The sequence below is a fragment of the Dermacentor silvarum genome, chromosome 11, assembly GCF_013339745.2.
Source record: "Dermacentor silvarum isolate Dsil-2018 chromosome 11, BIME_Dsil_1.4, whole genome shotgun sequence".
NCBI lineage: Eukaryota > Metazoa > Arthropoda > Arachnida > Ixodida > Ixodidae > Dermacentor > Dermacentor silvarum.
This window is the reverse complement of record NC_051164.1, coordinates 103,868,532-103,884,063: the sequence shown is the minus strand read 5'-3', so window position 1 is coordinate 103,884,063 and position 15,532 is coordinate 103,868,532. Positions and strand designations below refer to the sequence as shown.

Sequence of the window (15,532 nt, the reverse complement as noted above, 5' to 3'; positions counted from 1 at the left end):
CATTTCTCTATTGAAGATGCTGCGTTTAAAACAATAATTTACAAGTTAGGTAATTAAATCTTGTTAGTTAATAGCATAAGCTCATAGTAAAAAAAAAATACTCCGAGTTTCTGAAGAGGACAGTGACCAGTACTAAGTTGGTTGCATTCTCGTAACACACACGTGTGTTTCTTAAGGCTTGACATTTCCTTTGTATTTTTTTTTTTTTTTTTGGCTTGCACGAGCTGTACGGATAGTGTAGACTTTTTAATAGCGATGACGGTAGATGGTTGGGTGGTGTCGACTAATGGTTGCCTCAAGGAGCACACTATGCTTACTTCACTCCGTTTACCAGACGCGATAAGCACTATGCACACGACACATAGTGGTCCTATACATGCAGCCTGTCGCACATTGATTATTGCAGCATCTACAGCATGGTCTCTCTTACTTTAGCTGTATTATCTGGGCAGTTTTATTTCACTCCCAGGAAGTGTACCCTGTACCCACTGTACGCACTACTGCTGGTGGCAATATTCTTCTACCAGGAAATGAGCATTTGGGTATGTTTCGCAACTAATCTGCCAACAGAAATTCGTCCTTCGAAATGACTTCATAATGTTAACACGACTGATTTTAACTCTCTACGTTTTTTTTTTTTTTTTTGTAATGTATTTTGATTATTTCATGCTCGCTACATCTTGCTTCAATTCGCTCCTGCCATGGCGCCTTTAGGTCTGCAGTATTTAAAGGCAAAGAAAAAAGTTAAAGTATTCATTGCAAATGGTTGGTAATGAAAGTGATGGCTAAGGAAAGCGTGGCATTAAACATATGCAACAGTAAAGAGTTACCAATCGCGATACAATGCGAATTAAGCAGGGAGTGATAGCAATTTACAATGCAGTTAGAGGTATGTGATGAGAACGTGATATGGCGCCACGTAACTTTCAATCTTGTACGCCTTTGAGCGGACCTACAATTCGATATGTGCATTGGTCTGTTCATTCTAGCCCCAACATATAAAATGTCACAAATCCACTGCGGGGATTAGCTAACAGCCTGGAGAAACTTCAGTCCCTGTTATGCAGCCAAGGACTCTCGACCGCAGGATGCATTTTCCCCTCTTTCTCTCAGGAAGCGCACAAATGATTTCTCATAGTTGCTGAGAAAATTTCACGTCATCAGCTGTTCTACCCAACCACAGAAAAAGTATTGTTTCCAATACTCGCCCTTACTACTGCCGATACCCCTACAGAGCAGGACGGATATTTGTGTGGCGATGAAGACTCCTGCAGAAAGCTAACTGTAGCGTGGCGTCTGTATTCTCGCAATTCCATTTCCGTAAACGCGAAAGCAAAGATGCCGTAAGTGTTGATACGTTCGCGACCTCTTTACGCCTCGGCCTCAGTCCGAGATCACTTTGCAACGTCCGCGACCGTGGGATAGATAGCGCCGTATGGCGGCGGCGTCGATAACAAAGGGCTGCTATCGATAAAGCGAACGCAAACCAATCGCTTCGTTTCCGCTCTCCGGCGTCGTCTGCTTCTCGCCTCGCACTGCGCAAGCGCGCCTTCTGCTCTTTTCGTTTTTCTTTTTTAATGCTGTCAGTATCGATGGCCGCGCTTGGCGCGGTGAATGTGGAACGGTGTAAAAAGCTGCTGCGGCTGCACAAACAGACGACAACGAAAACAAAATGACAGCAATGCCGGCGGCCGCCGTGGCGTGGCGCAGCGAGCGACAGGGCTCCCGTGCTGCGGCAGCAGCCAACAGCAGCGAAGCAGGTGGCACCGGCTGAAACATGGCGGCAGCGGACGCATCGGTGCGGTCGCCGCCGCCTCAAGATTCGGTGGACGCCCGCCTTCGTGTCTCGAAAATTATCGCCGAAGACGTTGAAGCCGCGGACCTCCAGTGGTCCCTGTTCGTGGCCGCGCTGCGCTCGTACCGCTACGACACCGTGCTGCGACCGTTCCCGACGTCGTTCGCCGATCAAGCGACGGACACGAAGCGCATCGACGAGCTTCGCGACGTGGCGGCAAGAGTTCCTCCGCTTGTAGCCCTGTTGCCCGCCGGCTCTGATCACTCCAAGTCATCAGCGGACACCGCCGCTGAAAGGAATTCCTCGGGAGTCCTGGGAGCTGCTACTCTGGGTCCTCACGTGCGGCGGCGTCCGTCTCAGAACTCAAAAGAAGGAGGACGTCCCCGAACTGAGCGGCGACTCGGCCGTCGACGCCGTCTTCGAGGTCGAGCACAGCCCGCAGGTCGACCGGCGCTTCGAGGCCGCCCGCGGAGACCGCGAGGTCTTCTTCGCTTACCACGGCTCGCGGTTGGACAACTTCTACTCGATCCTGCACAACGGCCTGCTGGCTCACATGAACAAGAACTCGTTGTACGGCACCGGTACCTACCTGTCGAGCGAGCTGAGCGTCTCGGCCACCTTCAGTCCGGCCGGGTACGGCTGGCAGCACTCGCAGGTCAGCCCCGAGCTCTCCTGCGTGGCCATGTGCGAGGTGGTCGACCATCCGGACGTCAAGTGCCAGGACAGGTGCAGGAGTAAGCCCTCCAGGGCCTACGCCCGGGACTCGATGGGAGGCAAGGTTCCCGAGAAGTACTATCTCGTGCAGAACAACTCGGTGGTGCGCGTCAAGTACCTGCTGGTGTACACGGCGGTCCAGCCGCCGCCCACGCCGGAAATCTTGCCGGCCGGCATGATGAGGCCCGTGAACCGAGCCTCCTACACTCCGAGGTGGCATGACTACCTGTGCAAGAACAAGTCGTGGCTCATGGTCGCCGCGTACGCGGCGCTGCTGTGCGGCATCGGGCTGTCCAGTTCGCGCGTGGGTCACAAGCTCATGGTGAAGCTGTTCTACTGGTGAACAGCCCGACGCCGGTCGGCATGTCCGTCGCTTGTCTTCGGCGCGGACTAAAAGGATTAACTTGTGAAATTAGGTGGGCGTCCGTAGATAACCTCGCGCTTAAAATAGAAATGCAAGGATCGATGTTCCTATATAGAAACTAAACAGGAAAGCGGGAAAAGAAAAGTTGGCGTTGGAGGCCGATATCTGACCTCGGATGTCCACTGCATTTTTTTTTTTTACGTGCAACACTAGTCAATAATTTTTGAAGGAAGACACTTTGAGACTTTTCATCAGCGGAAAAATGTGTGACAGGGTGCGGCGCTAAAAGTGCCTTTGTGATACAAATTAAGGTGCCATCTGCTACGAATGTGGTCTCGTGGTATTTCTCATTAAGTCGTGTCCGCTGTATCTAGCTCGTGAAGTGCCTTATTGCGTGGCTGGTAGGCTTAATATTAGCCGCCGTTTGTTAAAACAGGGTGACCTTTTTTTCTATAATACCGTGCTTGAAACGGAAGTTAATAGAATGAATGAAGTTGTGCTTTCATCTTGCTCAAAAGTGCGTGTATATAGCTGTTGACGCGTATTTGTGCAGGCACATGTTTTTCGGCGCTTCTAGAACGACGTGGTCTATAACGTGCCCTTTTTAACAAGTGGCACGTTATAGACTAAGTCGTGCTAGTGGTTTTTCAGCCCTCTTCCTCATGTGCAGTACAAATAGTTTTATACGTCGTAACTGCAGGTTATTTCTTTACGCCTACGTGCTTTCTTGTTTCTTAGCGTCTTAGAAGTCATTGGACCATCGCCGTGTAGATTTTCGTTTAGTTAGGTAATCTTAAAGACGCTGGCGCTCCTATGTAGCGTGAGCCTTCTACTCAGTCTTTTTTATTCATTCGACTGTTCCCTATCTTTTTAAGGGAACACTGTTCACATATATACGGTTGCTGTAATCTTTTTCTTTATTTCTTACTCTTCAGTTTTGTAGCCGCGCTGCCGAGTTGCAGCTTGCGCTTTTTGCTCAATTTCACTTCCTTTCTATTATTTAACTTTGCTCTGTCACTTGATTCATTTTTCACGCAAATGCTACGAATCTCGAATTTATGAGGCTCCGCGGTTCATATCTGTAATGCCGCGACGTGCCGTAAACTACCATGCACTGTCTAGGCTGCACTGCGCTATTGGTTGGCATCTTTACAAGCTCGGGGTCTAACAGCTTCCTTTGAAAATGTCACACAAAACGTCGGTCGTGGAATTTATTTCTTCGTCCTTAAGTTCAAAGCTCTCTCGTTGAAGACTACATGGCGTCGCCGCCCTGTAAAAAACAGAGGAGTCAATAAACACTCTATACTTTATTCACGTTCATGTACATATATTTTGCCTTCGACTCTCCCATTGCGTCTTTTATGATTTCATTATCATCGATTCTTTACTCACCAGTGCCTTTACTTCTGCATTCACCGTCTGAACTGCATCAGCTGCTTTCATGTTATACGTAGAAAGACGTCTTTCAGAACGCTTAAAGGCTGCTGCCTGGCTGTCTATATACTGTAGCTGGAACCTCTTTAATAATACCACACGTATGCGCGATAGTTATACCTGCGAACTACTATCTGTGTGGTAATGAAGGGAAAGTAAGAGCGCCGGAGATTCGGCACATGTATTACCGCGCCAAGTAGTCCGGAAACGTTTGGCAGAGTTCTTGGTATCTTGGAGTCAGCTGCAGAATCAGCGTAGCTTCCACGTACGACGGTTTCGCATTAAAGATGAAAGCGAAAAGGATAAAAAAGGAGTCAAATTTCACACATAGTTGTTTGTTTGTCTTATTTTGCCGTTGTTACCTAAACAAACGCGGATAAAATGTGGGACTACTTCCAGGAGCGCTCATACTTGCGCACGCTTTGTATCCGTAGTTTTTCCTTCGCGGTCACATATAAAGTTGTTCGCGGGTATAGCACGGCATCGCCTTTAAGAGTGGAACGCGATAGCATTCTAAGATCCCTGACTGCTTCTCATGCTTCCGGCAAGTGCAGCTTACGTTACCGTAACGTTTACCGGGAAACGCTGGCGGCGAACGCTATGCACGCAGGTGAGCTTTCTGGTAGAAACCAACCTCCTTGGTAGAAACGCGGCCTCTTGCGTGGTCCAATCCCCGAGATAATGCACAACTATCCGCGCCAGAAAATTACATAATTCTCAGGTTATTCTGTTACTGTTTCGCGCTTTTAATATTACAGTCTGAGAAAACAACATAAAAGGCTTGCGCTGTCGGTGTTTTGTTTCGTGACATTTGTTTGTGGACTGTCATTATCAAAATTCGGAGGAATAACTTTGTCAAGAATGTGAGACAAGGTTTGAGCAACTACAGGTGATATAATGGTGTAGCAATATGACCTGCACATACCGCATGCCATGTATAGCAAAGCGTGACATATACATATACCTAAATATATATACGGGCATTTCCGTTCACAGCAACTCCGCCGGCGTTGACGCCGACACCGTATTTTCTGCGACAAGGAGTCCTTAACGCTCTTGCGTTAAAACTTGGTTTCGTAAGGCTGAATTTCCTATCGACCAACTCCCGCTCTAAACTAATTGAAACTGAGTACGTATCAGGTAATCGAGAAATCTGTGGAGTGCAATCAACCTATCTAATGGCTTTCGTAGATTACGAAAAGGCATTTGATTCAGTAGAGATACCAGCAGTCATAGAGGCATTGTGTAATCAAGGAGTACAGGAGGCATACGTGAATATCTTGGTAAATATCTACAAAGGTTCCACAGCTACATATGTTCTCAACAAGAAAAGTAGGAAAGTTACCTATCAAGAAAGGGGTGAGGCAAGGAGACACAATCTCTCCAATGCTATTCACATGCATGCTTAGAAGTATTCAAGCTCTTAGACTGGGAAGGCTTACACTCTAAGAAAAATCCCGGGGAAAACGGTAGTAACTGGGATGTTAGTCCTAAAAAGGGCGCTTTCGTCCCTCAAAGGACTAACTGCAGGAGTGTGCGCGTCGTGTGCAAATTTTGGGGAGTAAGTGTTTAGTCCCTGGTCGAAAAGAGAGCAATGGCATCACGAACGGCAACAGTTACTCCCCAAGCATTTCGCTGTTTTCGTCCGTGTGGTGCGCCGAAAACCGTATTGTCTAAAAATCGTGAATATTTTGAAGTTCGTGCACTGTCTATTGAACTACATGCAAAGCAGCACTTTGTCTCTTCGTGAGGAAAGTGTGTGAAATTTAAAGTGTGGAGTATGAAGAACCATGCAAGTCATGTGCAAGCCATAAGTGAACGATACACATTAAACGCGCGAGTCATTGATGGACTGCCACATGTTCTTGGTGAATAGTACCTAAGTTCCAACCGTTACAAGGAGATTACGAACTTAAGCGAAGCGATATGTAGCTCATGCTGGGCCCTCTAAGTGACAGCTAAGTTCGCCTTCTACGAAGAATTCAATAGCCATTCGTGCGCCCGCGCTACCAAGGGTAGCCCTAACCTCGCTATTTTAGGTGTTTTACCCCTCTCAGCGAACCGCTTCGCATGCTCAGTATGTGTGTTTTTTTGTGACACCTGCAATCTAGGTAAATACTCACATCAGGGGACCCTGATTTTCGTTGTGCATTTATTCATTAGTGTTGGAGTGCATATCGCAGACTGACCAAATCTGATTGGGAGCATCGGAAAAGATTTGCGTAGTGGGAAGCGCTCGAACTGTTAGGAAACTGTACGAAGTGGTACAAATCCGTATAGTCATGGGCATGCTTAATTAGCTTCATATCAGCTAGTACTGTGATAGGCTTAACCTCGGTTGAACGCGATCAGGCTCAAACTGTGTTTGCGGAGGCGAGGGCTCGTTTGCCAACCCGCATCACCTCCTTAGGTGCGCGACAGCAAATCTCACGCCAAGCGCTAGCCGATCGTCGACTCCTGCACGCATGATCCCGGCAGGGGCATCGGAAAAGAGCAACTGTTAGTCCCCTTGATGAAGTAACCGCATGGGCATGGGGAGTAACAGTTCATCCCTTCGCAGTTACTCCCCAGAAGGACTAATGGTTGTGGCAGGTCAGTTACTCCCCAAAAGGACTAACCTAGATACCCCATTTCGTCCTTTTTTTCTTATAGTGTAGGAGTGAGGATCAATGGCGAATATCTCAGCAACCTTCGGTTTGCAGATGACATTGTCCTATTCAGCAACAATGGGGACGAATTACAAAAAAAAATGCTTGAGGACCTTAACCGAGAAAGTGTAAGATTGGGGTTGAAGATGAATATGCAGAAGACAAAGGTAATCCCCAATAGCCTGGCAAGGGAAGAAGATTTCAGGATCGCCAGCCAGCCTCTAGAGTATGTGAAGGAGTACGTTTATCTAGGTAAATTACTCACAGGGGACCCTGATCATGAAAGTAAATTTACAAAAATGGTGTTGGAGTGTATAGTGCAGACATTACCAAATCCTGATTGGGAGCTTACCACTGTCGTTGAAAAGAAAAGTGTACAATCATTGCATTCTACCACTGCTAACATATGGGGCAGAAACGTGGATGTTAACAAAGAAGCTCGAGAACAAGTTAATGACCGCACGAAGAGCGATGGAACGCAAAATCTTAGGCGTAACGTTAAGAGACATGAAGAGAGCGGTGTAGATCAGAGAGCAAACGGGGATAGCCGATATTCTAGTTGACATTAAGAGGGGAAAATGGAGCTGGGCCGGCCATGTAATGCGTAGGATGGATAACTGGTGGACCATTAGAGTTACGGAATGGATGCCAAGAGAAGGGAAGCGCTGTCGAGGACGGCAGAAAACTAGGTGGGGTGATGTTGGGAAATTTGCAGGCACAAGTTGGAATCAGCTAGCGCAAGACACGTGGAATTGGAGATCGCATGGAGAAGCCTTCGTCCTGCAGTACACATAAATATAGGTTGATTATGATTATGGCGTATCCCTTATTTGGAATCAACATCATGCTTAACATATAAGAGGCTTAGCCCTGTAATGCACAAAAACAGTTCCACATCAAGAAAATTGAAACAAATAGTTGACATTTACTTCTGGCCATGGAGAGTACATTAGTAGAAAAAAAAAAGAAACGTCTTTCGGTTACAACTTAATTACTGCACAAATTAATTAATTAGCAAATGGTTTGTTACACTGTCCTCTTCTGAAACTTCACTGCAGCATATTAAACACGCAAGTATGGGCTTTATATTTGGTTTCCCTCACTTCAATCGACATTTTGAGGCATCAAACTCGGCGTAGCATATATGATGCGTTGGTCATTACAGGGTTAAAAGGACACGAAAAGCAAATATTAGGTCGATCTAAATTGAAAGATTAGGCGTCTTTCATAACGAATTCTTCATTCGTAACGAAAACGGAGCTTTTATGAGCGAGGAAATGACGTAAATAGAAAATCGAAGTGGCGCCATCTGTTGTCGACTATGGTACCTCGTGTGTGGCGACAGCACCTCTGATGCACAGAGAGCGGACGCGAGCCGCCACTGCGAGTGGCATCGCTTTTAACAGCGGAGCTGTTTATGCCGAGCGTAATCTGTCTGTTGTAGACAGAAAACAATGGGCCGATCCTGCGGCAGTGCAGAAAGGGTCCAAGGGTAATGGCACATACCCCTGTGACTAGCGAAGCTGAGCCATGGCTAAGTCTAGCTAAGCATGGTTGGGACTACTTAAGCTTAGTCAGTCATCGATAGCCAATCAATAGCTAATCGTTAATCGATCAATAAATTCCGGAAAATGCTGGGGATGACTTGGTAGTGCCCAAGTACGTGGCCAATACCTTGCGATGGTCAACCGATAGCCGATCAATAATCAATAAACTCTGGAAAATTCTGGGGATTACTTGTTAGCTCTTAGCCTAGCCCAAAAGCCAGGACTAGCTAGGTGCCCATCAGCTCCGCTGTCTCTTCAGCATTGCGCCTCCAGTGCAAGCTACGCAATCTTTTTTTCTCTGTTTACGACGGCCGAGGCGGCAACGTGTGGTAATTGAACACCCTGCCAACTCCGGCTGTGGAGGCTCAAGTGACTGTAACCGGTAACCTGAACCCAAGGAGAGCCGCAGAGCGATTCAGGTAAGCTGAACACCTGTACCCGCCAAGCAGTACACTTCGTATATAGAGCTAAATGAAGAGTCTACAAAATACATAACAACGACATGGATGGCGGTCACGTGGAGACGACGTCAAGTCCTCCGCTTTGGCGCGGCCGATTCAAATTGAGGAGCAGCAGCGGGACCTTCGACGGCAATTTCCTAACCAAGAAATTCATACATTGACACGCAGAAAACGATGATAGACTTCTAGACGAATACTCTGACGATCTAGCTGGACTTAATATTTACCTTTAATGTCCCTTTAACTCTGCGATGTTAATACATACTCTAAAACCGCAGGCACTTCTGTTCGTTTTTTTTTTTTTTTCGCAAGCTTTACCATAATCACTCGTTATGCGCTGCGTTACATTTCAAACCAGCCAATCGTGTATCCTCGCGACTCAATCACCGACTCCAAGTAGCGGCCTATATATTCGTACTGACTGAAGTATGAAAAACCTGAAGTGCTTTCCAAGTCTGTCAGCTCCCGTTCATTAGTAATATCTGCACAGTTTTTCATCATCTTCAGACGCATTGCAGCATTTTTGAAATACGACATCGTCTTTTGCCGTTTGCGCCAACCTATGTAACGTCTACAAGACTTTCTAGTTACTAGAACAATACCAAAAAAGTGATGTTGCAAAATCCCTCAAAGACTCCATGTTTCTCAACTCAGCCAAATTGATTGGTAAACAGTGTTGGCGTTTGCTGACTGTCGCACAACCTATGCAGAACATATAGCTAGTAGTTCGTGCACAACAACAATGAGATCTATGCACGCCGGTTAGCAAAGTCGAATGAACTAAAACCCTTGTAATCACGAAATCGCTTTATTCAAAGCTATTTGTTCTCCTGACCGCAGTGCGTGCAGAAGAAACCGAAAGAATAAAATAAAATAAAAAAATGTAACTTTGTCGGTTGTAAACTACATGGTGTATAGTTTTAAATTTTATTTTCACCGGCGTCAAAATGCTTCGCATCCGCCCCGCGGTGACTAAGCGACAAAGGATTTCTGCAATAGTTCCTATGGGATTACTAAATGGTAATTATATCTCTCTCTCTTTGTCAAATAAAACAAAATAGTTACCAAGTGAAAACTATCAATCAGCGTAATGACCGAAGCACATGTAAATTGTCTGTCAACCTGTGTATTCCTAAACGTAATATATATCGAGAGGCAAAGGTATACAAAGGAAAGACCGGGATGTTGACCAGAGGTTATTTCGGCCTGGCTACGCTTTACTGGGGAAGGAGGAAAAAGGGCTACGAAATTTGAGACAAGAGAACGAACGTCCTCTGCGCTCCTGTTATTGGCGCCCATGTAATTTCGTTGCCGATTAAGTATGTATTCAATGTGCTTAGTGCAAAAAGCCACCCGCTCAAAGAGAAGACGTGCAGTGGGCTGGCTAGCGCGTGCAGAAATTTCAAATCTCCCGCCATTCGGCCTTGCCTGCCCGCCTGCAGTCCAGTTTCCGAGTTATTAAGCACGCGGTGCTTTCAACACGTACGGCCCGGCGTGAGTGACCTTTGCTCCTTGTAAAAGAGCAAGGCAGCCACTTGAGTCTTGTTACAGTGAATGGTCGCGTGCCGGGCGCGTGTGCAACGAGGGTGAGGCTGAATTGATCCTTCCGGCCCCGAGTTGTACGTGGCCCGTTGCCATGGCGACACCGAAGGGGGCGTGAGAGAGAAAGGGCTATGGGGGCTCACGCTACGCACTCGCACCGAAACGGGACATTCTGTTTTGCGTGACTGCACTCCGGTCTCTGGTGTACGTGTGTGTGTTTGTGATGTTGAGGATTTCTTACAGCGACGATGTGGAATGGGAGCGCTACCTGAGAGGTAACAGCGAGAAAAAGTTACGCTTACTTAATGTTGATGTATTCGCGAGCGTTGAGCGACCTGTTACTGGAGCGTAGGGAAAAAGAGTTGGGAAGAGAAATGTATTGAAAAACGGCAGGTAAAGGGGCGCGCTGGCAACACAGTCACGTGACGAGAACGTTTAAAGCGCGACGAAAAGACGGAAGACATGGGAAGTACGGTACAAGGCGCTTACTCGTAATTGAAGAACTTATTGAATCTTCGCGTGAATGTACGCTTAAGAAGTGATCGCGCATGCTGAGCAAAGCAAGCGATAAAAATCAGAACGACATACAGGTGTACTTCAGTATCTCATTTCTTCGGTATATTGGTATTCAAAAAATATGCAGTTGCGAGTAAGCGTTTTGCTTTGTCGTTCCTCTATGTTCCTTATTTTCGTCGCTCTTTAAAAGTTCTCATGATCAATGTCAACTAACTAGCCCGCTTATCCATTTCGTAACAGTCACAAGAACAGTGCTCAGGGCGAAACACGTGCTACAGAAAACACGTTCAAACATAGCCCTGAAATAAACACATATAGCATTATGGCGAACAAAGAAGGCAGGTTGCGGTTGTGTGTACTTCTATCGCCGATCGCCTATCTCGATATCTCTTCTTGCGAGATGTCTTCTCCTTGATGTCTAGCAGATACAATCTTTATCTCATATGGAGCACTATACTTAAGTAGTGGCCGCAAGTGTGGGTGGAGCGGCAGCGAATGTGTAAGCGTCGTTATCATGGGAGAGGTGGCCAAGGCAAGGACACAATGATGCGCCAGTGGATCTTCAATGACACCGCAGTACTAATTGGTGCTGGAAGGGAAACCTAATTGACATCGGTAATTACGCTATGATTTCCATATGTGTTGCAAACAAACATTTGTGACGGCTGCTAGATCTTTCTCTAAGCCAGAGACGATAGACACCCATCCACCCTCTGTCTCTCTCCCTCCCCTCCCCCCAAACAATAAAGAGAACAGAAATATGGAAAGACAACTTGTAGCGAGAATCGAAACGTAACCTGGCAAATCGAGCATCAGCCTTGGCCAGGGATAAGGTACGTCTGTAAAGGTCAGACGGCTGCGCGGTGCCTGCTTGCAAATCGTAGCATCGCCTGCTTGAAAGAACGGCTCTTACGTCAGGTACTGATAGAGGCGCTTGACGTCCGCTTCAACAGAAGCACTGCCCTGCTTAGCCTTCTTTTATTCAATTTCCTTTTATAATCGAAGTGGAACCAACCGCGGCTTCACACAAATAGGTCGTAGCCAAGGTCTTACCAGATACATGTATTTCGTTCATTGTATATATATGGACAGACGACCGTCTTCAAAAGTAGGTCTCTGCGCGGACCCCCTTGAAATCTTTCGAGAACCCCGACGTTCCGCAAGCCACATTCTGGAACACGCTGGACCCTATGGGGGACATTCGGCAGCCGATGGCGTTCGCCATCCACGCCGTGTCGGGTGTCAGGCATGGCGAAGCCTAGTTAAAGGGATACTAAGTAGAAACGCTAAAACAGGTCAGACTGAAAAGTACTATTTGAAAAACTCTATTTTCATTAATTTCACAATAATAGTTGATTAGAAGAGAAAATGCAGGTCAAAGATCAAGTTCTTGAATTTCGCACAGGAATCTTAGCGCCGGTACGTTAGTCTGACGTGACGGAGTTCATTTTTTTTTTTTTTATCGTAGTTGGGCCGCGTCGGCTCAATAGAAATTCGCGACACTTTCCAAGGTCAATCCTTATCTCTTTTAGAACTATGGGCTCTAACAGACACCGTCACAAATCTGTGACGTCGCGAACAACTAGTGCAGGAACTTTAAGGTGACGTCACCACCCGTCTTCCGTTCCGCTGCTTTTCTGGCTTACCAAGACTCATCTCACGGTAAGAGTGGCTTTTTTTTTTTTTTTTTTGTACAAGGGTAGTTTACTAATACTGGTGAAATCATTTTGCTCCTTAAGTTGTTCCTTTAAAGGATACTATAAAGTTGGAAATTATGGTTTAGTAAATTGTTTAGTAAACTTTTGTAGTAAATTACGCGTCTGCCATAGCAAAACGACCGCTCTTGCTGTGAGCGGATGCTTTTTGTTCCGCCGAAACCACCCAAACGCGAGAAGACCCTTTGAAATTCGTGACCTAGCACAGGACGTATCGGAGCTGAAAATTAGATGCGAAAGTGGAGTGGATAATGTGTCCTTCATTTCCTTCACTACCTCATCCATTTGGCAGAAAAAGGAAGAATATTTTACCGGTCTGAAATACTCCCCGGCATTTCCTTTCTTCTTTCCCTCTCTCTGCGTTCTTACGCTACTTCAAAATGTTTCGATCAATCCTTCAGGTTAACTTCGAAGCAATCGGGGGAGGAGTACACACTTCCCGTATTTGCACGTGCTTTCTTAAGCTCCAAGGTCGTGCGCAACATCGAAACGACGCCAACAACATTCCGCATGTTTTTCAGTGCGTTCGTGGTGCGACCTTGACCACGCCGCGCGTCGTCTATTCGGTTCAATTAGAGGAAAGGGTACACAGCATGGGAAAAGGAAAGAAAGAAAAAATAATCTATTTGGGACATCGCCTCCTCGCGAACTCCCGAGCAGAACGAAGTTCGTCGTCGTGGGCAAGGAACGCCGTATTGCGATGAGGAAGTTCAAAGAAGCACTGTGGCCTGGGCGCAGGAAATACATCCACAGACGAGCGTGCCTTGCAGGTTTGGCCCCTTTGCTTGTTTTTTAAACCGAAGCATTCATTAGAGATTTTTGGACTAGTTGATTCGCTGCAGTAAATGAGGTCATAGCGCTGGATTGACACGGACAAGAAAGACGACGGGACGTGCGCTATCAACTGTGACGTCACGGCTAGTTGATAGCGCACGTCCTGTCATGTTTATTCTCCGTGTGAATCCAGCGCTATTCCCTCAGTTACTGAAGAACTTCTTGGCATAGTTAGACGTCTGAACGTTGCTAACACGAAATGCTTCTTGGTTAAAATTAAGCGAATAGAATAGTCATATAGTGCCCGGCGTGCAATGTCCGCGACAGCATGGCTCACGTTCCTGTGAACTTGATTGATGTGTTCGTACCTTCTGTTAGCTGTTATTTGGAATAGACGGGAACGAGGCCCCGACAGGAGTATCATCACCTATAAACCTCAAGTATTGTACGGGAAATGTTCGACGGCTGTCAAACTGTTTTACTCTTCTGCATAAAATAAGAATTATTGTTATTAAAGTAACAACGCCCCCGATCTCGGTGCGCTACTGTGTCAAGGCACAGAAGAAAAAGAAAACTATGTTAAAGCTCTTAATACACACCATATCAGCGAAGTTGAGTCCTCACTGACCCTATCACCTGTTCACGTGTTATTCAGGATCTCTCTCCACCTTATTATGGCACCGTAGATACAGCGCATATCCTTGAATATATATTTTTTTATTTATTTCAAAACACTGCGAGCCATCAATCTAGCCCAAGCAGGACGGTCTACAATATGAAAATAGCAGACAACTGATAGAAGAAGTATACAACTTCAAAGCACAACTTGTAGGCTAACATTACAAACAGTATCAGAAACACGATATATACATTTGTTTAAAAGGAAGCAAGGAATTGCTCAATTGCAGCAACAAAATCACTTGATGCAGCAGTAGTGGCGGGAAGCAAGTTAATGTCCTCATTAGTTTTCGAGGGAAAAAAAAAACTAAACTTAAAGCTGATCCTAAATATACAATCAAGTGTATGTTCCCGGCTGTGACGCATTGTTCGAGCGCTGAGCAGACGAACACAATTTGGTATATTGAGAAAACAATTTCCTGTCAGGCATTTGTGAAGAAAAGTCAAACGGTTAACCTTTCTTCGAATTTCTAATTCCGGTGTGTGGTTAGCTGTCATAAGAAGGGAATGCGAATCATGATTTCTTAATCTGCCAAATATAAGTCTCACTGCCTTGCGGCTAATACGCTCCAGTTGCCTAACCTCCTCCTTATAGTAAGGATCCCAGACGACTGCAGCACATTCTAATTTTGATCTCACACAGGCGTTATAAGCAAGCAATTTAGCATGAAAACCGGAGCGTTTTTTAGCTTTCGTTTAAGAAACCACAGTTTGCGCAAAGCCGTCGCGCAAACTTCCATGATGTGTTTTGACCTACTTAATTTACGGGACATGATGCCGAGATATTCATATTCATCCACCTCCTTCACTATATTGTTGCCACGTGTCTGAGAACATGCTACGTCTTTCATGTTACGCGCACGAGCACGGTTTTCCGTACATTTTAATTCCATACCCCAATGGTCACACCAATTAGTGAGTGAGTGAGTGAGTGAGTGAGTGAGTGAGTGAGTGAGTGAGTGAGTGAGTGAGTGAGTGAGTGAGTGAGTGAGTGAGTGAGTGAACTTTATTGGAGGTCCGGTAATTGCGTCCCGTAAAATCGTATGGTCCTTTTGCGACAAAATTTGTTTATAGATTACGCAATCATCCGCAAACATCTTTATGATTACCCCCCTTCTGGTATGATACTCTCTAAATCATTTTTTTAGGAGGAAACACTTTATTAAAGACCCAAAATGAATGCGCACAACACTGTTTGGACCGATAGCTTAATAGCTAGTAGCCGGTCCAATATTGACTTTGCATACAGGTTATGTACAAGGAGAAAAACAAGCAACGCTCACATGTAACATGTCCTTGAAATGTAAGCATAAAGTGTTACTTAAAAACACACTATACCAAATT

General features: G+C 45.9%; 2 protein-coding genes across 4 annotated transcripts in view; both read left to right on the top strand.

Annotated features, from left to right (window-relative positions):
- Nucleotides 1-15,532, top strand: part of LOC119433198 (1-phosphatidylinositol 4,5-bisphosphate phosphodiesterase eta-2) — a 77,322-nt gene that overhangs the window by 14,072 nt on the left and 47,718 nt on the right. The window contains exon 1 of one of the 3 annotated variants that reach the window (XM_037700347.2): nucleotides 13,236-13,506. The exons of the other annotated variants lie outside the window; for them this stretch is intronic. Within the exon in view, the coding sequence (XP_037556275.1) occupies nucleotides 13,437-13,506 (70 nt within the window). The 5' untranslated portion in view covers nucleotides 13,236-13,436. Of the gene's footprint in view, nucleotides 1-13,235; nucleotides 13,507-15,532 lie in introns of those variants that run through there. 3 annotated transcript variants of the gene reach the window in all.
- On the top strand, nucleotides 1,529-5,098 carry LOC119433199 (protein mono-ADP-ribosyltransferase PARP16). Its single transcript, XM_037700351.2, has 2 exons — nucleotides 1,529-2,048; nucleotides 2,092-5,098. Exons 1-2 carry the CDS (start codon nucleotides 1,778-1,780, stop codon nucleotides 2,850-2,852), a joined length of 1,032 nt encoding a protein of 343 aa, XP_037556279.1. The 5' UTR covers nucleotides 1,529-1,777; the 3' UTR covers nucleotides 2,853-5,098.